Raw genomic sequence first — 27553 nt, forward strand, 5'->3', positions numbered from 1 at the left:
CTGCCCCCTCAATCCCTTTATCTTTATGTCTCTCATGGAGTCCTGCGTTTAAAGCTCATTGATAGTTAAGGTTGATAATCTCTGATGCTCCACTACACTCCACCAAATTTTCTCTCATAAATAACCAACAAGTCAAAGACAGGCATTCTCACCATCTAAACCCATGCTGACTGCCCACCACACTGATCATTAATTCAGAAGAGCCCCCTCTTATCAGCATTACTTACGATTTAATGTCTCCTTTATGAAATCTCGTCCCCTCTTCTCTTCTGATTCAGACCTTCTCACCTTGCTGTGTCCTTCCTTCTGATGGAGACTCGCTGAGCTTCACTGTCACCGCTGATTTCTCATCTGAGGACCTGAAAAAGCAGCTGTCAGGTCTGACAAAGAGTCTGGAGAAGATCAGCTGGAGGTTCATCATGACAAGGACTCCATCAGGTACAGCGTCTGGTGACATTGTGTTTGTTATTGAAGTCCATTAGGAGGACCAGAGTGACAATAAGAGGACACTGAAGAAGGCCTGCTCTTTAACATTTATCTACCATCCTTTGCTGTTTATTATTTTTACTATATAGTGCCTTTCACTTTGATTAGCTGAGTGATAACAAACTCTCTAAATAATCAGTTGTTCCTAATCAGATGTTTTGGAATTTTAACTTGAAATGTTATACTCCTAATACTTATTCCACGTATTCTCTTAAAAAGTCCTTTTTCACTTAACTTTTGAGATTCTTTTTATTTCCTTTGCTTTGCTCACCTTAAGGTTAATGAACAGAAATTTGTTTTAAATGGCTAAGCCATATAAAAAAAGGAATAATATGGTGGATTTTCAAAAAACAGTGCACTCCTACAAAAACTACACACACTCCAACAATGAAGGTGGTCTTCCTTTATCTTTGGCTCAAAAAGTTCATCCAACAGGAAAAAAAGAAAAAGAAAAAATAATGCACACAAAAAGAAAAAACAATTACAGCAATCCCATAATCAAAAACTATCCCAGCACCAAATAAGTATAGATACCTCCACCAAAAAGTATCACCAATAGATATATAACTATATGTACAAAAGAATATTTACAAAGCTGCCAACATCTGCTCCTCCAGTAGCTCAGCAGTTCTTAATCCTACCTCACCTTTAGGTCCACTGACAACCCCTGATGGCCAGCAGCTCCTTAAATATCACCGGCGAGATCATCCAGCCAATCTGCCACCCCGTCTACCTCACTCACCTAACCAGGTAGACGCTGGCACGTTCACAACATGCTCCATGACACGCCCTGAGTAACTTTCTATTTAAACTTGAACCCCTGCCGGTCGCGCGTGTAAACCCCCCATGGACTGCCAAAGGCCATTCTGAGCTCAAGCACACCAGTTTCCGACTCTCGAGTAAGTAAATTCAGTTATTTACAATACGGGATCCTCATCTCTGACACTGAAAATGCCGACTTTGTCTTTCAGGAGCTCCGCACCTTAAACCAGCGGCGCAGGGCAGGCTGCTAGGACACCAGCGTGTAAACCTGAACACGAGCGGAGGAGCCCATACTGGCCATGATACAGCTCCACGTGTGCCCAGAGTCACCGCGCCACACAGCGCTCACCCGCTAGGCAACCCGGCGATCCTGTGGCAGCGCCATCAACGCACAAACGGTAAGCGCACTTCAACTACAATGGCATACATTTAACCTTATAAAAAACGCTGATCGGTTTAAGGCTTCTTTAACTTAAATATTGTAATGTGTGGGGTCAGACATTACCACACAAGTCAGAAGATACTCTCAAGTAAAGACAAATGACAGGCTGAGAGCATCAAGGGAAAGATTCAAAGATCTGAGGAGACAAACATTGAACTCTTTAGACAGAAGACCAAGCAGGATTTCTGGAGAAGTCCAGGAGTTGGTCACCACCCGCCTAATGCCATCTCTATAGTGAAGATGGTGGTGACAGCATCAGGCTATGGGGACAGAGTGACAGGTCAGAATTGAGGGGAGGAGAAGTGCAGTCAAATACAGAGAGGACCTGAATGAAGTGTCTGAATACTTCTAGGAAGGAGACGTTTCAGTTTTGATTTGTAATAAATGTGCAGACCTTTCTGAAGACCTGCGCTCACTTTGTCATTATGGTTACTGAGTGTAGACTGATGAGCACAAAGGCACATTAATCCATTTAAAATTGAATCAACAACACGGTAAAGTGTGCAGAAAGTGAGGGGGTCTCAATACTCTCTGACTCCCTGTATATTTATTATTAATATTAATATTCAAATCAACATTTGGCCTAATTTGCCAGCCCTTGTATATTTTATAAATGTTTTATTTGAACTCCTCTGCATTTGTAATACGTGTTTAAGAACTAAACTAAGATCCCACAATGCCATCTTCACAGTTTCCATTCTTCTTCTCTTTTCTTTTGATTTTCAGCTCATGAAGCTCCAGTTTTCACCCTCCAGCCTCCTGAACCTCAGAGCAGAGACGACTTTTTAAAATGTGAGTTTGTGCTTTGACTGAATGGATCATCACAATAAAAATCATTGAAGTTTTAATAGAGCAGGACAGGCTTAGGATATGAAAGTCTGAGTGTTGTGTGACTGAGGGGCTGAGAGTGATGGGGGTCCTGTGACTGGTGCATTATGGGATTGAGAGACTAAGGTAGTGAATAAGCAAAGCCTTCTTTTGAACCCGAGTCTTGATGTGTCCAGAAATGTTAAAAAAGGAAAAATAAAATAAAATCCACGTCATGGGGTGCACTTACATTATCACACGACTGTATATACAGACACAGTATTAGTTTTAAAATGAAGCAGAATTATATGTGAAAATAGTTAAAGCTGACAAAAATCCTCGTCATCCTCCATTCTTTACTCCACAGAGCAGACACTTTGCTTTGAGTTGTCGACTTTATAAATTTTAAACATTAAAACAAATGAAAATGGCAGAGGAAATTATTGGGGGTGCTTACAAGTTCAAAGACCCCATTGGACTCTCGTGATATCTCAAGCTGACTGATTCCTCTAATGAGTGTCACCGGGGTCTTCAGTCACTCAGTCAAGTCCTCACTCTTCTGTGTTGTGTCCTTATGTGCCTCACACTGAACGAGGACAAGAGAAGAGGAGGAGATGAAGAAGGTCACATCCAAGTGTGGTCAAGGTGAAGACTACAAGACCACCTCCATAGAGCTTCATGTTCCAGTGAATACAGCTGCTAATATTCTCAAGATGTTTGATGGTCCACAGGATTGTAGCCCACCTCCCTGATGAGACCACCAGAGTAAAGCTGACATCCAATTGAACAGAAGGAGAGTTTAAATGGTGGAGAAAATGCAGTGTGGTGTGGTGGTGAAGACTTTGGACTTCAAACCCTGAGGTTGTGGGTTCAAATCCCACTACTGACACCAATGTGTGACCTCAGCAAGTCACTTCACCTGCCTGGGCTCTGATTGGACAACGAAAAGAAAAGGAAACAATGGAATCTGAGATGATGGGAGTCACCTTGGATAAGAATGACAGTCAAATAATAAAAAGAGATGACAAGAAACACACGAAAGAAAGAAAGAGAGACACAATGACAGATGGGAAAGGCACTATATAATAGATAGATAGATAGATAGATAGATAGATAGATAGATAGATAGATAGATAGATAGATAGATAGATAGATAGATAGATAGATAGATAGATAGATTATAAATAGTAAATACTGATTGCAGCTTTTATACAAATTATTGATGTGGTTGTGAAGTGTGACAGTGGATTGATTTTAAATTTAAGAGGTGGACTGTGACAATAAAACATGTCATTTAATAAAGCCAGCGGTCAGTGTGGACAGTCCATTAGACCTTTGACCTCAGTGGTGACCTTATGTTGTTTCTTATCATTTCTGACGACTCAGATGACTTTCAGATGACTGACTTGCCTGCCTTTCTCTTTGTTGTCTGTTGTTATTTTTGTTTTTTACGTTGTCTAAATTCCATTACTTACCACTAACACTATTTTCTTGTCCCCTTTCACTTCATTTCCTTTTTCTTTTCAGTCTCTTAGCTTTGAGCACACACACACAGTCTGGTCACATTGCTAATTCACTGTCACCCGTCACCATTTCACCACCGTGACACTTTTTATTTTTTTTCCCTTTTTATCCCCACCTTTAATTCTATTTTTGAGGTCTTTACCTTTTTTAAGGCCATTTGTTTCCTTGTCCTTCTTTATTCCTCCTTTCTTCCACTCCTTTCTTTTCACGTTTCTGTATAATTTCTGTATTGTTCTTTTCCTGTTATGAATCCCCAGTTCATTCCTCCACCACCACATATTTTCTTTTATTATTTTGTTCATTTTCCATTCCCTTCTTGTCATTTTTACATTTAACTCCTTCCCTACTAACCATACAACACTCCTTCTTTTGTCATCCCCTCTTTTCCTGTCCTCCCTTTCCATTCCTTTAACCCCTCATTCCACACATCTTGTGTCTTTTTGCAGTTCCTAAACACATGCTCTGGTGTTTCCACCTCTCAGCAGTTCTCCCTCAGACATATTGAACTTTTCGTGACTCTCCTTTTGTACATGGCCGCCTGCGTCGGTAGGATTTCATGTCATGTCACCCACCTGAGGTCTTTTTGTTTATTTGTTAATTCTTTGTCTCATTTTGCTCCCACACTTTTCTTGCTTGCTCTTCAGTGAGCTTTTGGATTTTTAGTACCGTTTCGTCTTTTCCTTTATATTTTTTTAGGTCTTTTTTCTTTTCCCAAATTTTGAGATCTCCTTCCTCCCATGAATATCTTTTAACAAATCTTACTATTGTTTTATAATTTTTTGCATATTAAAGGCAATGGGTCTGCTATTTGTCATTTTTAATAATTTTGCTTTTCTCAGTTCTGTGCCTAGCAGATATCTGATCATGTCCGCTAATGTCCCCGTTTTATTTAACGCCATATTAACAACAGTTGCTGTGTGTCTTAAAGCCAACTCCCTTTCTATATTCAGATCCTCTTTCCCTCCATTTTCTCTCCTTTTCTTTACCTTCCTCTTTGCCAATTTTTCACATTTTGACCCCCATAGAAACACAAAACACGTTCTTATAATTCTTCTTAATATTTTCTTTGGTGTATAAAACCATTTGCTAAGTATGATAGTTTTGGATTATAACTGCCTTCATCACCAATATCTTCCCTTCCATTGACAAGTTCCTTATCCTCCAAACTCTGTTTGTTTGTTGATCTTTTTTCCATTTCTTTCCACTCCATCCTCTCCGTACTCTCGTCTCCAAATCTTATCCCTAATACTTTCTCCACATTTCATAACCTTATTCTTTCTTGTGGTTTTTCTTTCCATTTCCCCAAAGGATGCATTCCCTCTTACTGAGGTGTAAAGTTGAACCTGACCCCCTCCATAAACACTTCTGTATGTTCTGTTACTTTATTTATACTCCATGTATCTCTGACTATTATTGTTATGTCATCCATATATGGAAACACTTTTATTTGTTGTCCCCCCCTTCCTGGTACTTCAACTCCTCTTATATTTGTGTCCCTCCTAATTTTATTTAATAAGGGCTCTATACACAGAATAAACAGCACTGCTGACAATGGACACCCTTGTCTTACTCCACATTTCTCCTGTATCTCCTCTGTTAGTTTGTTATTTACTTTTATCTGACTTCGTATATCTTTATCGACTACTTTATCCAGTCCAGAAAACCTTCATGAACTCCCATTTTTTGGAGTATCTTCCACATATATTTATGTGCAATTCTATCAAATGCTTTCTCCAAATCTAAATGTAATATTGCGACATGCAGGTTTCTCTCTCCTGACATTAATACAGTCTCTTAAGACACACCGGTTATCTGCTGCACTTCTCCGCTGTACCACACATGTCTGCTCTTCTTTTATTACATTCTCAATATTTGTTTTCAATCTATTTGTCTAAACTCTTGTCAATATCTTCTTGTCTGTTGTCGTCTTTTTAGGATTTAATTATTAATCCCCACAGATTCTGTCCAATCAGATGAGCTCTTTACTATTAGTGTCTGGTCAGCGCAGCTCCTGATTGGCTCTTGTTAATTGTCTGTGTTGTGCTCCGCCCCCAGTCCCGTTACACACTCCCAGATTTCCTCACTCGTTTTCTTTTCTCTCCTTTCAGACTTCTGTCCCATCACAGTGGACATCAACACAGCACACAGAAAACTCCATCTGTCTGAAGGGAACAAGAAGGTGACACATGAGAGGACAAAGACTGAATATCCTGATCATCCTGACAGATTTGACCTCTGTGTCCAAGTTCTGTGCAGAGAGGCTCTGACTGGGACTCGCTGTTACTGGGAGGTGGAGTGCAGTGGACACTTCATGAAGATTGGAGTCGCATATAAAGGACTGAGCAGGAAAGGAGAGGGCATGAAGTGCGGCCTTGGAAACAACGACAAGTCCTGGTGTTTGGAGTGTTCTCATTCCCAGCACTCTGTGTGGCACAATAACCAGCGGACTGTAATCAGCGTCCCCTACAGCCCCAGAATAGGTGTGTATCTGGACTGGCCTGCTGGCTCTCTGTCATTTTATAGCGTCTCAGACACAATGACCCTCCTGCACAGGTTCAACACCTCCTTCACTGAGCCCCTCTATCCAGGGTTTTGGGTTAACAGTACCTCCAGTGTAACAATCAGCCATCTGACACCATGTGACCACTGACCAATACCATCCACCGGTCACTTGATGTCCCCACAAACTCAGTTGTCTTTGTTTTTGTAGTTTGGTGTCAAAATTAATTTTACACTATAGGTGGGGGGGCAGCACCTCTGTGAGTGAATTTGGTGATGAGAATGAGGGGCGAATGCGGCTGTCAGGGTCTCCATTATTATTGGGTCTGAGTAGCCAATCAGGTGTGTGTCTCATAGTGAGGGGCGGTGACACCTCAGACCTACAAATACCAGTCTGACCAGCAGGGGTCACTGTTGATTCACAGTCACATGTCCTTCAGGCTGACACCACAACTGCTGTGTCCTGTGAGTGTCAATGAATGTCACCTGTTAAGTCAGTCTATATAGTGCCTTTCAGTAGTGCTGCTCCAGCAGGACCACATGTATCCAGAGCCTCATTCCAGTGACTATTTAGGAGCACAGAGTGACAGAAGTGACAGGAGTGCTGGCCTCTGAACAGACATTGTCTGCCCCTCTATTAGTTACTCCGGTGGTCTGTCACCTCTGAATGAATTCACTGTTAATGTCTAAAGACGAGGACTCACCGCTCAGTCACATGTCAGCCATACTGATGGAGTTTGGTGTTTTACTGAGTCACTTGGTGTCACGTTAGAAATTAAAATGCACCTCCTCCTTGTTGTTCTCAATGTCACCCAACCTCAAGGAGACGAGTTAGCTGACTGACTTCACCATCACTGTCGGTGTTCAAAGTGACAGTCAGATGTGACACTTGGGGACACTTTTATCTTTCCACTAACACACACATTCCCAGGATTGATTTACAATTCCCTCAGGACCCCTCAAGGAGCGGCGTGTCACCTGACCTGACCATCTGTGTCTGTGAAGAAGCCAATGAAGGTCCAGGCTGACAGCCCCCCACTGTGTATTACAGGCCTCACCAGAAGATGGTGACTATGACTTCTAAATCTGTCATCTTCATGGAGCCTGAGGGGTTAAAAGGAAGAGGAGAAGGTGAATAAAGAGTGAGGGGTGAGGATGATAGAGAAGAGTGTCAGGGTGATAAAGGGTGAGATGAGTGAACTGAGACAGAGTGAGTCAGACGAGTGTGTCACTTGTGTGTTTGTGAGTTTTGTTCCTCCCTCCTGATTTTCTCCTCTTTGACTCATCACACACTGATGGCCGTCCTGTGATCACAGATTGTATTCCTCGTTGATCAAATCCGTATCTCGATGTGTGACTGACGTCTGATTCTTTAAGCACTCGCTCATCAGACAGGTTGTCACCCGATGAGCTCTTCACTGCTGACCTAAGCCCTGCTGCCCTCTTCTCTCTCCTGTCACCTCGGCCATTGCTTCAGTCCCCGCTGTGTGACCTCATAAAGCCACTGGTCTGTCTGGTCACTCAGGTCCTCGTCACAGCTGCACACTGGCAGTCATTCAAACTCTACAGGCTGACAGCCATGTTGTCCTGTCATCTGAGGTTTGTGTTGGTTGAGGTCGTCTCCTGCTGACCTTGGGGGCTTTTAGAGCTCAGAATTAATGAAATGAAAATGTCAGTCAGCAGGGTGGGCAGGTGGGCACATTCAGAGCAGAATGTCATTTAAAAGTCAATGAGCACACTGGACACATCGCCAGTCACTGATAATCGACTCCACGTCAGCTTCTGTGGCCCTCATCATGTGCTGTCAACTCAGACGCTGGTCATGTGACTTGCACCTTAGTGACATTCCTGTGACTTTCAGGGCTGTGACATCAGCTGATTCTTCTGGAGCCAAACTGCTCCCTCTTGTGGCCTCTCTGCATATTAAACACATGAGAAGTTAGGATGTGAAGTGTTTGGTGAGATCTAAAAAATATTCTCAATATTGACATCACCTTGAAGGGCAGTTGGGTTTAAAAATAATTAAAGTGTTAAATAATACTTCTTTTAGATTAATCTTTAGTTAATTATGATTAGGTTTTACATTCACAGAGATAAATGGCCTGTTAATACTTCACAGTTTGTAAAATTTAAATTGGTTATTAATTTAATAAGATCAAAACACACAGAAAAAAAAATATGGATGACTGTAATTTGTCAAATTTGCTCATTTGGTAAGTTTTGATTTGTAAATTCTGCTGATCGTATCTCATATTTTGAATTTTCTGATGATATTCGGACTTTTTGTTTATGATTAATCCTCTTTAATAAAATGACAAGTGTCTGTGTGTCTGCCTCTTATCTGTTTAGTCACTTTGTCTCTGTCTTTCCAACAGATGGCGCCTGTGACAAGGTGAGTGGTCCCTGTGACTCCAGTCTGACCCCACACTTTCAGTATCAGCTGCTAATAAATCCTGACATTAAACTTTATCAGGTACACTTCTTAAACATTTTCAGTTTTATCCCACCATAATATTCAAGTGACGGCTACTTGCATTCTGTACGCACTGCTGATATTATATGAGGAGTCAAAGCTGCTGTAGTTCTGCTAAGATGTGGATTAGCAATAAGAAGAGACGGCTACTTCAGTCACCTCTCGAAGGGCAGCAGGTGATATTCAGACTTGCTTCAATCGACACCAAGTGTGCATCTCTGCAGCCCAGAGCCTCCACCCTGGAGCTCCAAGTAGGTGGCGTTGACTCCACTGGGCGCCAACTGGGAGGAACTTGGAGTTCAAAACTTTAAAGAGGTCTGCAATTCTCCACTATGTCCACTAGAGGGGGGTGTACCGTCATATTAGTCAAACTTAGTCGTAATAATGAGGTAGCAAGTCATATAATTATGAGATGATAAGTCATAATAATATAATAATAACGATCAAGTGCCAGTGACCTGCTATTACTATTAACAGACTTGTATTTAATTTGGTTCTACTTTTTTAGCAACGTGAGACTCGCAGTCAGATTAACTGGATTCAATAAACAATTTTTGGCGGTTGTGTTAACCGAACTGCCACCTTATCGTGGTGGAGGACTTTGCGTGTCCCAGTGATCCTAGGAGCTCTGTTGTCCGGGGCTTTATGCCCCTGGTAGGGCCACCCAAGGCAAACTGGTCCTAGGTGAGGGATGAGACAAAGTGCGGTTCAACAGATCTCCTATGACGAATAAAAATTTTGGACAGCGTTTTCCCTCGCCCGGACGCGGATCACCGGGGCACCCCTCTGGAGCCAGGCCTGCAGGTGGGGATCGATGGCGAGCGCCTGGTGGCCGGGCTTGCACCCATGGGACTCAGCCAGGCACAGCCCGAAGCGGCAACGTGGGTGCCCCTTCCCATGGGCTCACCACCTGTAGGACGGGCGAAGGAGGTCAGGTGCAGTGTGACTTGGGTGGTGGCCGAAGGCGGGGACCTTGGTGGTCTGATCCTCGGCTACAGAAGCTGGCTCTTGGGACGTGGAATGTCACCTCTCTGAAGGGGAAGGAGCCTGAGCTAGTGCGTGAGGTTGAGAGGTTCCTGCTAGATATAGTCGGGCTCACCTTGACGCACAGCTTGGACTCTGGAACCAATCTCCTTCAGAGGGGCTGGACTCTCTACCTCTCTGGAGTTGCCCCCGGTGAGAGGCACCGAGTGGGTGTGGGTATACTTATTGCCCCCCGACTTGGAGCCTGTACATTGGGGTTTACCCCGGTAGACGAGAGGGTAGCCTCCCTCCACCTTCGGGGGGGGGGGGACGGGTCCTAACTGTTGTTTGTGCGTATGCACTGAACAGCAGTTCGGAGTACCCACCCTTTTTGGAGTCCCTGGAGGGGGTGCTAGAGGGCATACCTTCTGGGGACTCCCTCGTTCTGCTGGGAGACTTCAATGCTCACGTGCGTAATGACAGTGAGACCTGGAAGGGCGTGATTGGGAGGAATGGCCCCCCTGATCTGAACCCGAGTGGTGTTTTGTTATTGGACTTCTGTGCTCGTCACGGATTGTCCATAATGAACACCATGTTCAAGCATAGGGGTGTTCATATGTGCACTGGCACCAGGACACCCTAGGCCTCAGTTCGATAATCGTATCGTCGGACTTGCGACCACATATCTTGGACACTCAGGTGAAGAGAGGGGCGGAGCTGTCAACAGATCACCACCTGGTGGTGAGTTGGCTTCGATGGTGGGGGAGGATGCCGGTCAGGCCTGGTAGGTCCAAACGTGTTGTGAGGGTCTGCTGGGAACGTCTGTCAGAGACCTCTGTCAGAAGTAGCTTCAACTCCCACCTCCGGCAGAACTTCGACCATGTCCCGAGGGAGGTGGGGGACATTGAGTCCGAATGGGCCATGTTCTGTGCCTCTATTGTTGAGGCAGCTGACCAGAGCTGTGGCCGTAAGGTGGTCAGTGCCTGTCGTGGTGTCAATCCCCGAACCCGTTGGTGGACACCGGTGGTGAAGGATGCCGTCAAGCTGAAGAAGGAGTCCTACCGGTCCCTTTTGTCCTGTGGGACCCTGGAGGCAGCTGATAGGTACCGGCAGGCCAAGCGGAATGCAGCTTCGGTGGTTGCTGACGCAAAAACTCGGGCATGGGAGGAGTTTGGGGAGGCCATGGAGAACGACTTTCGGATGGCTCGAGGAGATTCTGGTCCACCGTCCGGCGTCTCACGAGGGGGAAGCAGTGCAGTGTCAACACTGTATATGGTGGGGATGGTGCGCTGCTGACCTCGACTCGGGACGTTGAGGGTCGGTAGGGGGAGTACTTCGAAGACCTCCTCAATCCCAATAACATGCCTTCCAATGAGGAAGCAGAGCCTGGGGACTCAGAGGTGGGCTCCCCCATCTCTGGGACTGAGGTCACCGAGGTGGTCAAAAAACTCCTTGGTGGCAGGGTCCCGGGGGTGGATGAGATACGCCCGGAGTTCCTCAAGGCTCTGGATGTTGTAGGGCTGTCTTGGTTGACGCGTTTCTGCAACATCGCATGGACAAAAGGGACAGTGCCTCTAGATTGGCAGACCGGGGTGGTGGTCCCCCTCTTTAAGAAGGGGGACCGGAGGGTGTGTTCCAACTACAGAGGGATCACACTCCTCAGCCTCCCTGGAAAAGTCTATTCGGGGGTCCTGGAGAGGAGGGTCCGTTGGAGAGTTGAACCTCGGATTCAGGAGGAACAGTGTGGTTTTCGTCCTGGTCGCGGAACAGTGGACCAGCTCTATACCCTTAGTAGGGTCCTGGAGGGTGCATGGGAGTTCGCCCAACCAGTCTACATGTGTTATATGGACTTGGAAAAGGCATTCGACCGTGTCCCTCGGGGAATCCTGTGGGGGGTGCTCCGAGAGTATGGGGTACCAGCCCCCTTGATAAGGGCTGTTCAGTTCCTGTACAACCGGTGTCAGAGCTTGGTCCGCATTGCCGGCAGTAAGTCGAACCCGTTTCCAGTGAGAGTTGGACTCCGCCAGGGCTGCCCTTTGTCACCGATTCTGTTCATAACTTTTATGGACAGAATTTCTAGGCGCAGCCAGGGTGTTGAGGGGGTCTGGTTTGGTGGACTCAGGATTGGGTCACTGCTTTTTGCAGATGATGGTGTCCTGTTTGCTTCATCAGGCCTGATCTTCAGCTCTCTCTGGATCAGTTCGCAGCTGAGTGTGAAGCGGCTGGGATGGGAATCAGCACCTCCAAATCCGAGACCATGGTCCTCAGCCGGAAAAGGGTGGAGTGCCCTCTCAGGGTAGGGAGCGAGATCCTGCCTCAAGTGGAGGAGTTCAAGTATCTTGGGGTCTTGTTCACGAGTGAGGGAAGAATGGAGCGTGAGATCGACAGGCGGATCGGTGCGGCATCCGCAGTAATGAGGGCTCTGCATCGGTCTGTCGTGGTGAAAAAGGAGCTGAGCCGCAAGGCAAAGCTCTGAATTTACCAGTCGATCTATGTTCCTACCCTCACCTATGGTCATGAGCTATGGGTAGTGACCGAAAGAACGAGATCGCGAATACAGGCAGCTGAAATGAGTTTCCTCCGCAGGGTGTCTGGGCTTTCCCTTAAAGATAGGGTGAGAAGCTCAGTCATCCAGGAGGTGCTCAGAGTAGAGCCGCTGCTCCTCTGCATCGAGAGGACTCAGATGAGGTGGCTCGGGCATCTGATCAGGATGCCTCCTGGACGCCTCCCTGGTGAGGTGTTCCGGGCACGTCTAACCGGGAGGAGGCCCCGGGGAAGACCCAGGAAACGCTGAAGGGACTATGTCTCCCGGCTGGCCTGGGAACTCCTTGGGATTCTCTCGAAAGAGCTAGAAGAAGTGGCCGGGGAGAGGGAAGTCTGGGCATCTCTGCTCAAGCTGCTGCCCCCGTGACCCGACCTTGGATAAGCGGAAGAGGATGGATGGATGGATGGATGGATGGATGGATGGATGGATGGTGTTAAGTAGTGAGAAGTCAAGAAAAATGACCCCTTTATTGGCTAACTAAAAAAATTTACAATATGCAAGCTTTCGAGGCAACTCAGGCCCCTTCTTCAGGCAACATGTAATTAAATAAAAAAATTATCTCAGATATTTTAACGCGATATCGTTGATTATTCAGCAGCTTAAGTTCTGGGACCTCTTTTTGGAAAGACCGCGTTTATTCAAGCGAGATGGCCTGCATCTAAATAGCTTCGGCGCCCAGGTCCTCTCCGAAAACATATCCAAGGTAATTTGTTTGTCTTGACTATCTATCTCTGCTTTTAACCCCTTCCGAAATGCCACTCCTGTGCTTGGTCATGATAAGTGTTTAATAAAATCTTCTATAAAAGTGCACAACATAAATACTGTAATAACCAATCTTAATGCACAAAGAAAATCTAGGCAATACGGCATAAACACCAATAATTTAATTAAAGTTACTACTTTAGATGAACAATGTATTAACACTGTAAAAACAGATCATAGATTAAACAAAAAATACACACAGAGCAGCGCTAATAAAAATAACTTAATTCCTGTTCCATATATCAATAACACACATAGTATTCATCTCTGCTCCTCCGAAACATTGAATATGGCACTATTAAATATTAGAGCTTTAACTAACAAGACGTTTTTTATCAACGATCTAATTAATGATAAAAAAAATAGATTTTATTGCATTAAGTAAAACATGTCTTAGCTCAGATGGGGCAGCTGTTTTAATCGAATCTGCGCCTCCGGATTACAGTTTTACTCGTGATGATCGCCAAGGAAAGAGAGGTGGAGGGCTAGCAAACATTTACTCAAACCGGTTGAAATGTAAAAATATCGGTTTTGGTAAATTCAAGTCTTTTGAGTATCTCGCCATTATTATTCATGGAGATTCTCACGTTCTAGTATTATCTGTGTATAGACCTCTAAAATTCAACGCGTCTTTCTTTGAGGAATTCTCTGACTTGATGTCAATCTTAATTACGAACTATGACACACTCTTAATAGTCGGCGACTTTAATTTTCATATAGATAATCAGTGTGACCAAAAAGTAAAAGAATTTATGAACCTCCTGGACTCTTTTGATTTGAGACAGCTCGTTAATCAGCCTACACATAAAGCAGGTCATACGTTAGACTTAGTAATTACTAAAGGACTAAAAGTTGATATAAAGCAGGTCATTGATATTTGTCTATCAGACCATTTTCTTCTACTTTTTAATATAGAAATAATGATAGAAAACACTCATGAGAAGCATATTGTTAAAAAACGCTTCTTTGACTCATCAGCAGCTTTAAAACTTACAAACATTCTAACCAATCAGTCCGTTTATAGTGCCAACTATAATAGCGAGGAGAATGTAAATAGTAAGGTGGAAAGATTTAATACTAAAGTGAGGGCTGCTGTTGAATTAGTTGCACCTGAAAAGACAGTTAAAAAATCTTCTAGCATTGTTATACCTTGGAAGACCCAAAGAGTGTCTGATTTAAAGAGAACATGCCGTAGAGCTGAGCGTAAATGGAGGAAAACTAAACTAACTATTGACTATGAAATATTAAAAGTTAAAATAACAGAATACAATAACACAGTCCGTCTTGAGAGGCGCTGCTATTTCTCTAAGATTATAAATAACAATGCTAGTAATCCCAGAGTCTTATTTTCGACAATTGATCATCTGTTAAACCCAGGTAACTCAAAGGAATGCCTCCTAAGTACTTCAAGTAAAACCTGTGAGGCTATCGCTGTATTTTTCAATCAAAAAATTAATGATATTAGAAATAACATAGTATATCTCCCCAACACTGCGGATCCTCCTACACCCCAGTACCCCATAATAAACAAATTAAAGACTTTCACTAGGATAGATTTACCTGATTTACATAAAATAATTTCTCAAATGAAACCCTCCACCTGTGCCCTTGACCCAATACCAACTTATTTTTTCAAAGAAGTATCGGTTGTGCTTAGTGATAATGTTCTTGACATAGTAAATTCGTCATTAGATACGGGGGTCTTCCCAGGCTGTCTTAAGACTGCGGTAGTTAAACCCCTACTTAAGAAAAATAATCTCGATCCCTCTGCTCTTGAAAATTATAGACCCATCTCTAACCTGCCTTTGTTAAGTGAAATCCTAGAGAAGGCCGTCATTATACAGTTAAATGAGCACCTCAATAAACCTGCTATTCTTGATAAATTTCAGTCAGGTTTTAGAACAAATCACAGCACAGAAACTGCACTCGTTAAAGTAGTAAATGACTTGCGGGTAAATGCAGACAGAGGCCATTTATCTGTTCTCATCCTCTTAGATTTGAGTGCTGCATTTGACACCATTGATCACAATATTCTTAAGAATCGCCTTAGTCAATGGGTGGGCCTCTCTGGCAGTGTCTTAAATTGGTTTGAATCCTACCTGGCAGGGAGAACATTTTATGTTAGTTGTGGTAATTACAACTCAAAGACACATGATATTCTATATGGTGTTCCACAAGGCTCTATCCTGGGTCCACTGCTCTTCTCAATCTACATGCTTCCATTAGGTCAGATTATCTCAGGGCACAACGTGAGCTACCACAGCTATACTGATGACACACAGCTGTATTTATCAATAGCACCTGATGACCCCAAATCTCATGATTCGCTAACACAATGTCTAACCTGTATCTCAGAATGGATGAATAGTAACTTTCTCAAATTAAATAAAGAAAAAAACGAAATCCTAGTGATTGGCAATAATGGATACAATGAGGCTATTAGAAATAAACTGGATGCATTAGGATTAAAAGTCAAATCGGAGGTAAAAAGGTTAGGGGTAACCGTTGATTGTAATCTGAATTTTAAATCGCATATTAATCAGATCACTAGGACAGCATTTTTTCACCTAAGAAACATAGCAAAAGTGAGACCTCTTATATCATTGAAAGATGCAGAGAAATTAGTTCATGCGTTTGTTTTCAGTCGGCTAGATTACTGTAACGCACTCCTCTCAGGACCACCCAAAAAAGACATCAATCGTTTGCAATTAGTGCAGAATGCAGCTGCTAGAATCCTTACCAGGGAAAGAAAATCCGAACACATTTCTCCAGTTTTGATGTCACTACACTGGTTACCTATATCATTCAGAATTGACTTTAAAATTCTGCTTATAGTTTTTAAAGCTTTAAATAATCTCGCCCCAGCTTATATATCGGAATGTCTGACACCTTATATTCCAAATCGTAACCTCAGATCCTCAACTGAGTGTCTCCTTAGAATTCCAAGAGCAAAACTTAAAAGAAGTGGTGAGGCGGGCAGCCTTCTGCTGTTATGCACCTAAAATCTGGAATAGCCTGCCAGTAGGAATTCGCCAGGCTAATACAGCGGAGCACTTTAAAAAACTACCGAAAACACATTACTGTAACATGGCCTTCTCATAACTTCACTGTAATTTAATCCTAATACTCTGTATATCCAATTCATTATAATAACTATTCATTCAAAATCTGTACTAACCCCTACTCTCTCTTCTGTTTCCTTTTCCGGTGTCCTGTTGGTGGTGGCGTGCGCCACCACCATCGACCCAAAGCACCATGATGTTCCAAAAATGATGGATGGATTAAAAGCCAGAAGTCTGTATGACCAACAGCATCAAGTGACTCCGTGAAAACCCGAACTACAAAGAGGACTATTTCATTTATGTTAGGTAGAATGCCCAGAGGGGACTGGGTAGTCTCGTGGCCTGGAACCCCTACAGATTTTATTTTTTTCTCCAGCCTTCTGGAGTTTTTTTTTTTTTTGTTTTTTTCTGTCCACCCTGGCCATCGGACCTTACTCCTTTCTATGTTAACTAATGTTGTCTTATTTTAATTTCATATTTTGTCTTTTATTTTTCTTCTCTTCATTACGTAAAGCACTTTGAGCTACTTTTTGTATGAAAATGTGCTATAGAAATAAATGTTGTTGTTGTTACAGATTTGCGCCACTCGACCAGCTCAAGTGCTCCTTCTTGCTCAGCCGACTTTCTCTTCCCAAGCCATCCCATAATAGTCACAGACACTCCCTCTGTAGATGTCGCTCTCTCCTCGGTGTCTCCATCACTGATGTTCTCCTTTATCGTTTCTCGGCGCTCCTTAAATATCCCGAGTGTGCGCACATAACCGTGGACTGTCTCAGCCCGTCTTGTGTTAATGGCGGACACTTTGAGATCGCAGCACCGACTGAGCCTCGACTGTAAGCAGACGGCTATTCCCGTGAGGCTCACTCCGCTAAGTCTCAGTGTGACACGCGCGCTTCACGGAATGCCCGACTGGTTTAGTCCGGTGCTGCGCTTTGAGATCAGCGGGAGCGCGCACTGCAGGGAGGTGGGGGGTGAAGGCGGAGCGCAGGTTTGAATGGCACCTTCAGGTTATTACAATTGACCGGGCAGGTTATGAGATCGCAGGTGACTTTGATTTCAGTTTAAAAGACACAAATACAAACACGCGTCATCAACTTCAGAGTGTGACTGCGCCGCCACCATTTACATCAGGGGTGTGCAAAGTCATTCCTGGAGGGCCACAGTGGCCGCGGGTTTTTATTCCAACCCAGTTGTTTAATTAGAAAACAATCCTTGCCAATAATTACATTTCATGGCTTGATAGTGCTTTAACTCTGCTATGTCAAGTCATTCTCAAATCCTAGATTTTTTTTTCCATTCTAAAGATATCCAAATATTTTGAAGTGTAAAACGGATGGGTAATTCTCAGTCCTTGACTTTTTTGTCTTCTCTTTCCTTCCAAGTATTTAATTAAACCAAATAGTACATGATAAATACACACAGGCGTAAAGGGTAACAAGCAAAATGGATAACTGCTGGTTTCTTTTGTCATTTGCATCTTATTGCTAATAAGGAGCAATTAAAAACCAAGAATGCAGCTGTTTAAGACTTAAATAAGCAATAAGGGTTCAAAATCTTAACGAGGGAGATAACTAAAATGAAACAGAAGTGTTTCTAGAGCAATTAGTGCTTCTTATTAAGCAATTGGGTTGGAACAAAAGCCTGCAGCCACTGCGGCCCTCCAGGAATGACTTTGCACATCCCTGATTTACATGATTCCATTTGATTGTTTTATTTCTATTTTATTTATTTATTTTTGCGCACTGCACTTCTGGACAACCGTAGTTGGCTTCGGGGAGTTACGACAGCATGCGAGGTAATGAGCCGTTCCGGCGCCTAATTACCTGCGGATTATTTAAAAGGCTAATGCGGCAGACTGGAGCAGAGTAGGCGGGCGGTGACAGCAAGAAGATGATTCGCTGACGCTGACTTTGATTGACATTTATCCCGCCCCTTAGCCCTGCCCTTAACCACTCAGGTCTGTCAATATCGATATGGGCTGCGAGAATCAACACTCTAGATATTCACACATATATTTATACACACGTGTTTATATCTGTCATCAAAACACGTCATTCACGACCCCGACCGCGTCCCACACTGAAGGGCACTTGGGCATGCGACACAAGAAAAGTGAAACGAAGATCAGAGAATCTGCGCAGACCCTCACAAGTTCACGTCGTTGTGCTCACCGCCGCCTCCTGCTGTGCAGGTCTGACAGTCTGACAGCTGAGCAATGAAGCGCCTACTTGTGGCGGAGCTCCTCGTGGTCAGTCGGCCGGCTGAACCTGACACCCCTCATGCGGCTCTCTTGTGTCCCTCTCGCCTGCGTTTATATGGCGGTGGTGCGCTGCTGACATCTTCTGGCCAGGCCGAGTACTGCAAGAGCATAAAAATAAACTGGGAAAGAAGGAAAGGCCGCATGTCGTGTCGAGTAGTCTGACATCATGAGTGTCATTCATTAAATTAGTAAAAGAAGGACGCTACATATCCTGCCTTGCTCCCTGTGTTGGCTGGGATTGGCTCCAGCAGACCTCCGTGACCCTGTGTTCGGATATAGCGGGATGCAGAATGACTGACTGACTGACTGAAGGCGCTACATAGAATAAGGATTTTGTGGTAAACATGTACAGTATATACCGAAAAGAGAGTTATTTTTTGAAAGCAGACTGTGTAATAAGGAGAATGATTTCTTTTAGCAAATGTGTGCCCCTTTGACCCGTTTTAAGACCACTTTCCATTTACAACAGGAAGATATGAACTTCTGTTAAAGACTGGTATGTGTGAACCTGTTCTTCTGTCAAATCCAATTACGCGTATCAGCAAAAGAAAAGCTTATCTCAGTGAAGGAGGGTTCTGCACACAGCTGGGTGCACACGCAGGCCCTGCCATCTTTAAGCAGCAGTAACGTGTTGTTCTCTCTCTCTACACACTGAGCCATCAACACACAGCGGCTGTCAGCGTGCTCTTCTGTCAGATGGCTTTCTGTGAGATGGTGAAGGCTGTTTCACTCAAACTGCGGCTTACAGAGAACAATTAAAATCGGTTTAGTTTGAAAAGGTGTTCCTTTTTTACAAATTCTAAAGCAAAGGTTAGATAGATAGATATATATCTGAGTCTCGTGATAATATTAAATAATAGATAGATGCAGTGACATGCTCCAGCACTGTGGAGAGGATATGCAGGAGCGGCTATAAGTGAGACCTGGCCGGCTGGGTATGAGCAGGAACATCTCTGGACATGTCGATCAGGCCTTGGGTTCATGTCAGGGTCGTTCTGTTTATATAAAGGGCCTCAGGAGAAGGGGCAGGGAGGGGGGGTGCCAGCCAGGTGGGGTGGATTAAGGGGGGTCTGGGAGGGGTTAGGGAGGAGACAGGTTGGAATTCATGACTCACCGGACAGGGGGTGGGGCACATCATTTAAATCGATCAATCAGAGGAAAGGGCGACCTCAATTGAGCGCGGCGAATAAAGACGTTCATAGATAATTTAGTTCAAATGGCTCTGGAATATGTGAAGAGCAACAAAGGTGCAGATCTTTATTTACGCGCGCCTTTATTCGCTGCGCCCAATTGAGGTCGTCCTTTTGAGGCTCGCCTTTTTGTGCGCGCCCTTATTGAAGGATACTGTCTTGTACGTCCGCTGGCTTGTACGTCTGTAATATACCTTTAAGTTTCTCTGGCGGTAATACAGGCGTGCATGTCAGTAATATGCCTTTAATCTCCTCTGACAGTAATACTGGTTTTATTTCCGTAAATCGCCTCTAACTTTCTCTGACAGTAATATCGTGCATCGCACCATGCTCCGCGCATGCGCACTTCACCAGAAGACACCCACACATGGACACCTAGACGCACACAGGGATTTTATATATATAGATAAGCAGTATTTTAAAGTCAATTCTAAATGACACAGGTAACCAGTGTAGTGACATCAGAACTGGGGTGATGTGCTCAGATTTTCTTTTCCTAGTTAAGATTCTAGCAGCTCCATTCTGCACTCGTTGTAACTGATTGATGTCTTTTTTTTGTGGTCCTGAGAGGAGTGCGTTACAGTAATGTAGTCAACTGAAAACAAAAGCGTGAACTCATTTCTCAGCATCTTTCAATTATATAAGAGGTCTAACTTTTCACTAAGTGAAAAAATGCTGTCCTAGTGGTCTGATGAATATGCAATTTAAAATTCAGATTACAGTCAACAGTTACTCTTAAGCTTTTTACGTCCTTCTTGTCTTTTAATCCTAATGCATCAAGTTTATTTCTAATAGCGTCATTGTATCCATTATTGCCAATCACTAAAATTTCAGTTTTCTCTTTATTTAGCTTGAGAAAGTTACTATTCATCCATTCAGAAACACAAGTGAGACATTGTGTTAGTGAATCAAGAGAGTCAGGGTAATCAGGTGCTATTGATAAATACAGTTGTGTGTTATCAGCATAGCTGTGGTAGCTCACGTTATGCCCAGAGATAGTCTACCAGGATTGAGCCTTGTGGACCACCATATAGAATATCAGGTGTCATTGAAGTATAATTACCACAAACAACAAAGAATTTTCTACTTGCCAGGTAGGATTCAAACCAATTTAAGACCCTGCCAGAGACGCCCACCCTTTGACTAAGGTGATTTCTAAGAATATTGTGTTTGATGGTATCAAATGTGACACTCAGATCTCAGAGGATGAGAACAGATAGACGGCCTCTGTCTGCATTTACCTACAAGTCATTGACTACTTTAACGAGTGCAGTTTCTGTGCTGTGATTTGTTCTGAAACCCGACTGAAACTCATCAAGAATAGCAGGTTTATTGAGGGGGTCATTGAGCTGCATAATGATGGCCTTGAGATGGCCTTCTCACTTGAGAAAGGCAAGTTAGAAATAAGTCTAAAATTGTGAAAAACAGAGGAGTCGAGATTATTTTTCTTGAGCAGGGGTTTAACTACAGCAGTCTTAAGACAGTGTGGGAAGACCCTTGTATCTAATAGTGAGTTTATTATGTCAAGAATACTCTCAATTAGCACAACCGATACTTCTTTCTAAAAACTGGTTGGTATTGGGTCAAGGATTCAAGTGGAGGGTCTCAATTGAGAAATTATTTTATATAAAGCAGGTAAATCTATCCTGGTGAAAGAATTTAATTTGCTTATAATGCAGTACTGGGGCTTAAGATGATCAGTGTTGGGGAGATGTACTATATTATTTCTAATAGCATTAATTTTTGATTAAAAATTACAGCAATAGCCTCACTAGTTTCACTGGAAGTATTTTGGAGGCATTCTGTTGAGTGACTTGAGTTTAGCAGACGATCAATCGTAGAGAATAAGACTCTGAGATTACTAGCATTGTTATTTATAATCATAGAGAAATAGCAGCGCCTCTCAAGATGGACTGTGTTGTTGTATTCTGTTATTTTAACCTTCAATATCTCATAGTGGATAGTCTGTGAGGCACTTCAGACAGAAACTGTGACCACAATGCAGTGACACGCGGTCAGTCAGGGTGCCCAGACACACCGAGCAGATGAACTCGTCCTGTGACACAAACAGCTGGGCTTCAGCCATCGTCAGTCTGAGGAGAGGCAGGCAGAGAGAATCAGTCAGAGGAACATGGAAGTGACTTGTGAAGAAACCAAAGTGAAAGTTTGTCTGTGCTTAGTGAGGAGGAGGATGATGATGATGATGATTCCCTACTGCCAGTCCCTCTGTAATAGCCCACATCAGGCTCATTCCACTTAAGTACATAAGTGTGACCCCTCCAGCATGTCACTTCTCAGTGACACACACTTGGACTCGCTGTCACCAGCACTAACAAAGGTACAGATGTCTCTGAGACACATGAAGACTCGTATAACATTTGGATATTTCAGTGTTTCTCAACCTTTATCCATGTGTGCCCCATCTTTTCATTTTAGTCATTGTGGCAGCCCCCCCCCCCCACCCCAAAGTTTTTATGCACATTTTCAGTTTTTTGATTATATTGAGATCCACCCAACAACGCTAAATTTTAATTTAGGAATGCACTATTGGTAGAAGTGCTCAAGTCTCGATCACACTGGAGCATCGCTAATATGTTTTTATTATCAAAATATAAAGTCACACATGTGACACATTTCAAATTAAAACCCATGTGATAAAATATATGTAAAATTCAAACATTTCTTTGGTTTTCAATAAATTTCATGATTTTTTTTAGTTATTTTAATAATTCCACATTTTAAATTATTCCATTCTATAATAATACAAATTAAATTACAAATATTATAAATATTATAAATATTAGAATACTATCACGTCTTATTTCTAAACTAGGGGGCTCCGCCCCCTGCTCGCTTCGCTCGCCAACCCCTGGCGTTGGGGCATGACAAAGAGTGAGATGTATGAATTAGATATAGAATAGTGTGCAGGTGTGGATGATGCATATAGAAAGCAAAAAATACAGTGTTTGGCACAGTGTAAAGGTTTATTGGAATATTTCTTTGTATACAACATTAGTAGTAAAGATGGTGTCCTGTCCTTGAATGAGTCTTCCTTGGCATGGAGCATTTATAACTTTAATTTTAACGTCAGATGAACGTCGAACACGTGAGAAGGCAACATAAAGTTGTCCATGTCCAAAAATGGGCTCAGAGAGGTAGATGCCAACCTTGTCCATGGTTTGTCCTTGTGATTTGTTGATGGTCATGGCAAATGCAGGTTTAATGGGGAAGTGTCAGTGTTTCAATGTAAAAGGTAATTCCAGGTCAGAACTCGTAAGGTCAATTCTAGGAATGAGAACAGTATTGTTAGCATGTGATCCTGTAAGAACTGTTGCTTGAATAACATTGTGTGTCATGGTGTTGACGACTAAACGTGTGCCATTGCATAAGCCCTGTTTAGTGTTAAGGTTTCTTAATAGCATGATTATTGTTCCGTTTTTAAGGCTAAGACTGTGTTGTGGTAATCCGGCTGGGTTAATAGTGTTCACATATTCTAAGGTGAAATTTAGATGTTCATTGTCGTCATCAGAGTGAACTTTGTCAGAGCTTAGAAAGAGCTGTGCCTCTCCAGGAAGTAATGAAATGACCTGGTTATTAATGTGATCAACATTAATATTTTTTGGACATAATATAGTGCGTTGCGTTAAAAGGGGCATTTGGTCTAATGAGACCGCTGTTCCAAATATCTCCGTAAGTAAGTTGTCGCAGATGAAGGGTTGAGGAATTGTAATAATATCTGGGTGAAGTCCATCTGTATTGGTGAGTGTACAATGTTCTAGTTGTAATAACCAATTGTTATATTTGGGATCTGGAAATCGCATGTTTTGTACCAAGTGTATCTTTAGAAAGCAATGCCAATTGTTCGCCTAACATTCCGCGGTTTTAGAAGCGCGCCGAGGTGAATTTTTTTGTTTGATGCGGGTTCGTGTTTGTGGTCTCGTTACTCGAGCCGTCTAGTTTTGTATCCGTGATCGTGAATTGATGACTTGTTTGATCTTTATCGTTATGAATATGGATAAGTAATAAGTAAGATCGAACTCACTGTTAATATGCGGACTGTTCGTTTCTTCGTATTATCACCAATCAGGTCTCGCGCCTGTATATGTATTGTAGTTCGGTCTCGTGTTGTTTATATGACGTCGTTACGTATTTTAAGGTGGACTGAATAATAGCTGAGCGCATGCAATGTGGAGCAATAGGTAAGCACTGTCTAAAATCTATTCCTAATAAAAGTACCTTTCCCGCAAAGGGAATATTATTATTCATCAACGCAATGCCAATTGTCCGCGTATTTTAAGGTGGACTGAACAATAGCTGAGCGCATTGTAAGTGGAGTAATAGTTAAGCACTGTCTAAAATCTTCTCCTAATAAAAGTACCTTTCCCGCAAAGGGAATATTATTATTCATCAACGTTTGTAGAAGTTTATCAATGGTGTTGAGTAAGTGACTGGATGCCATTGTACAATCATCTATAATTAATAGTGTGGCAAGACGGATGTCACGTGCATTGTTACTGTGAATTGTCATAGTGGATACCGATGTTTCTGTGACTGGGACCGGTATTTGGAATAAGGACTGACATGTGTTTTTGGAGCCGAGACATTTTTTCTTCCGCGGTTTCAGAAGCGCTTTGTAGGTGCCGACGTGATTTGTGCATATTTGCGTTCTTGATTTGTTTCAGGGTGCACTGTTCCAATGCGATGTAATATTTGTCTACATACGCGAAAGCAGTATGGGTCATTGCCTTTTGGTGACCTGATATTTACTCCGGTAGATGCAAAATCAAATGAACTATTGTAGGATGTAATGCAGATGCGTCGCCGTGTATTTTGTTGTTTCATGCGGGTTCGTGTGTTTGGTCCCGTTATCCGAGCCGAATCGTTTTGTACCCGTGAGCGTGTATTCATGACTTGTTTGTTCCTCAGCATGCGAAATATGGATAAGTAATAAGGAGGATCTCACTCACTGTTAATATGGAGCCTTTTCTGCAGTTGAACGGTGAATAGTGCTTTATTGTAAGGAGATCCACCTATGCTGCCTAGTGTGAAGGTGTTGAGATGACGTATGTTTAATATGGACGGTTCCTTTAGAAATGGGGCTTTGGGTGTCACTTTTTATTGATGTTAGTGTGTTTGTGGGTCTGATTCGTCGTTGTTGTGAACGTTTCTTGTGCCATGTCTCGTCTCTGATGGGCCTGGCGTGGCGGTCACAGCTTCTTTTTTTTGGTGCGTTAGGAGCTTGTTAAATCCTCCTGTTTGTGTGGGTCCTGTTTCGTGTGCAATGGGATTCGTGCGGCGCCGTGTGCTTTTTCGGCGTCTGAGAGGGTTAGGATTGATGGTGCGCGAGCATCTTCTTTCTTTTTGTGTGCCAGGGGCTTGTTGAATCGTCCTCTTTGTGTGTGTCCTGTCCGGTGCCTGTTTTGGGGGGCTTGCAGGTGGGCGCGAGCGGCTTCTTTTTTTTTGTGTCCTAGTTTCGTGTGCAATGGCTTTCGTGCGGTGCTGTGCGTCGCCTGCGTTTGACTCCTTTTTTCTGTGCTCACTCCTTTTTTCTGTGGTTGCGGCCGCCTCTCACGGAGCCTCATTTCTTGGGGCGCCTGCGCAGTACGTCTTTTTGCGGCTACGGCCCATGGCCGGATGTCCCTGCGTCCATCCGGTTTAGCATTCTCGGTTAGTAATATGGATTCCACATTTTAAATTATTCCATTCTATAATAATACAAATTAAATTACAAATATTATAAATATTAGAATACTATCATGTCTTATTTCTAAACAATATAAGTGACATATTAGCGATTCCAGAAGTGCCCTCTAACGGTGAGAGAGAGGACTGCACTTGAATTCTGATGTGTGCTGATGGCGGACAGGCCTCTCCACGTGACATACAGTATATATACAGTAACACAGCATGACACTGGCTCGTCTACTTGTCACTCATTGTCACTCTCAGCAGCTCCTCTGCCAGGTTTTCTGCAGTACGTCTCTCAGTAAACTCACAACAGCCCAGAAGGCAGGATGTCATCTTAAAGTTTCCAATAAAGTGACAAGTGACAAACACGTATGAGCAGGTCGCTCTGGATGTCCGGCAGTCAGTTGTCAGGCAAATTGCTGAAGCTTTTTTGACCCTTTCTCGACATTGTTATATATCAGCATAAGTGTGCCTGTCAGTTCAGCTATTGATGTCTGATTGTGGGTTGACACCTAGTGACATGATTGGTAATCCTTTGCACATTTTGTTAGTTGTTGTTCAAAAAAGACGACAAAGAAAAAGGCACGTGCTGTCTGCTTGTCCGTTCTTATCAAAGGAAAAAAAAGGCTACGATAGTGTACAGCATTACAAATACATGACAATTTGTGACATATACGCAATGTCTTTGTCGATAATAAAAACCATCAAACGCATAAACATTTCTGAATGCTAGTGGATGTTGTCACTTGTACGATTTCCGTACTTGTACGAGGCCACCATCCCCATCTCTGGCTCCCCTTTTTCCCCAGCGATGCTCCATTTACGGCTCAGACAGATAAACACCCTCACCGGCTACCTGAGTCCGTTGACTGGCGTCCCATTTTCTTTGAATTCTTAATATTCCCGAAGCGCCAGACGCTTTGTGCGCCACCTGAGCTCTCCGTGAAGTCTCCTGTGTTGCTGAAAGGCGCCGCTTTGTCTGAACCTCCTCCCGCAGTCGACACTCGTGTGAACTTCGCGATGGCGCCGCAGGTGTTTTTACGCGTGAATGTTTTCCCACACGCGGCACAGCAGTGCGGTCTCTCTCCGGTGTGGATCCTCCGGTGGGGCTTCTGCAGTTTGCTGTTCTCCCTGAACATTTTCTCGGCTGCAGCCGTGGGGCTCGACCCCCGTGTGCGTTCTCTGGTGCTGCTGGAGTTTGCTGTTTTCTATGAAGCGCTTCTCGCCTTGTGAATCCGCTGATGTTCCAGGAGGCTCCCCATCATCCTGAAGCGTTTCCCACAGTCCTGACAGCAGTAGGGCTTCTCGCCCGTGTGAATCCGCTGGTGACACCGCAGGGTGACTTTATGCGCGTACGTTTTCCCGCAGTAGGGCTTCTCGTCAGGATGGATTCTCTGATGAACGTTCAGATTGTCCTTCCGTGAGAATCGCTTACCACATTCGGTGCAGTCAAACACGTCCTGATGGTTCTTTACAGCAACAAGCTTAGTGACTCAGTGGACTCCTGCGTGGCACCACCGTACGGCTGACGTAGCTGTGAGCTGGGATTCACGAACCCCTCCTCATATTCAGGAAAGTGGCACGGGGTCAAGGTGGCGAGGATCTCTTGTGGGGCTTCAGTGGTGTCCATCCACATCTGCAGCACTACAGGTAAAAACACAGGACACAGTTCAGAACGGCTGTGAGGCCGCTTAACGGGTCTGAAATAAAAGGCCGTCACTAACATAAAATACATAATACATAAAATAAACGTAGCAAAGCAATTCGGCTAAAAGCCAACAGGACTGGATGCCATCTACCAGTGCAAACGTCTGCGCCAAGTTTCCTTTAAATTGAGGGATTACTTTGGATTAATTTGGTCCACAGACCTGACCCTGACACACAAACACAGACAGACGTCACTCTGGAAGGGTCAAACTGTGTTCTGGGGTCCCTAATCCAATCTTCACCCCATTACTTGTTTCCCTTATACAGTGAATTCAAAACGTATTCGGCCACTTGGCTTTCTGCAGACCAAACATCAGATGCCGTGGTTGTTATTTCTCTCTCTGTAATACACAACACATTCTGTTTGTCCGTCAGTAACACTC

At 43.6% G+C, this 27553-nt stretch overlaps 2 protein-coding genes and 1 long non-coding RNA gene across 7 annotated transcripts in view; 2 read left to right on the forward strand and 1 right to left on the reverse strand.

Annotated features, from left to right (window-relative positions):
- LOC114644582 (E3 ubiquitin/ISG15 ligase TRIM25-like) overlaps positions 1–27553 on the forward strand; it is a 182535-nt gene that overhangs the window by 71565 nt on the left and 83417 nt on the right. For 2 of the 3 annotated variants that reach the window (XM_051927858.1, XM_051927857.1), the window contains exons 5-7: positions 1458–1646; positions 2417–2482; positions 6130–6501. In XM_051927858.1, coding sequence (XP_051783818.1) covers positions 1458–1646; positions 2417–2482; positions 6130–6501 — 627 coding nt within the window. Of the gene's footprint in view, positions 1–1457; positions 1647–2416; positions 2483–6129; positions 6677–27553 lie in introns of those variants that run through there. The other variant, XM_051927856.1, reaches the window with a different exon arrangement.
- Positions 1–27553, forward strand: part of LOC127527847 (E3 ubiquitin/ISG15 ligase TRIM25-like) — a 117695-nt gene that overhangs the window by 19489 nt on the left and 70653 nt on the right. The window lies entirely within an intron of this gene.
- Positions 7828–27553, reverse strand: part of LOC127527857 (uncharacterized) — a 134184-nt gene continuing 114458 nt past the window's right edge. For 2 of the 3 annotated variants that reach the window (XR_007934999.1, XR_007934998.1), the window contains exon 3: positions 7828–7980. This is a non-coding gene — a long non-coding RNA (uncharacterized LOC127527857). Of the gene's footprint in view, positions 8013–27553 lie in introns of all 3 variants that reach the window. The other variant, XR_007935000.1, reaches the window with a different exon arrangement.

This window comes from Erpetoichthys calabaricus, chromosome 5, assembly GCF_900747795.2.
Source record: "Erpetoichthys calabaricus chromosome 5, fErpCal1.3, whole genome shotgun sequence".
Taxonomy (NCBI): domain Eukaryota; kingdom Metazoa; phylum Chordata; class Cladistia; order Polypteriformes; family Polypteridae; genus Erpetoichthys; species Erpetoichthys calabaricus.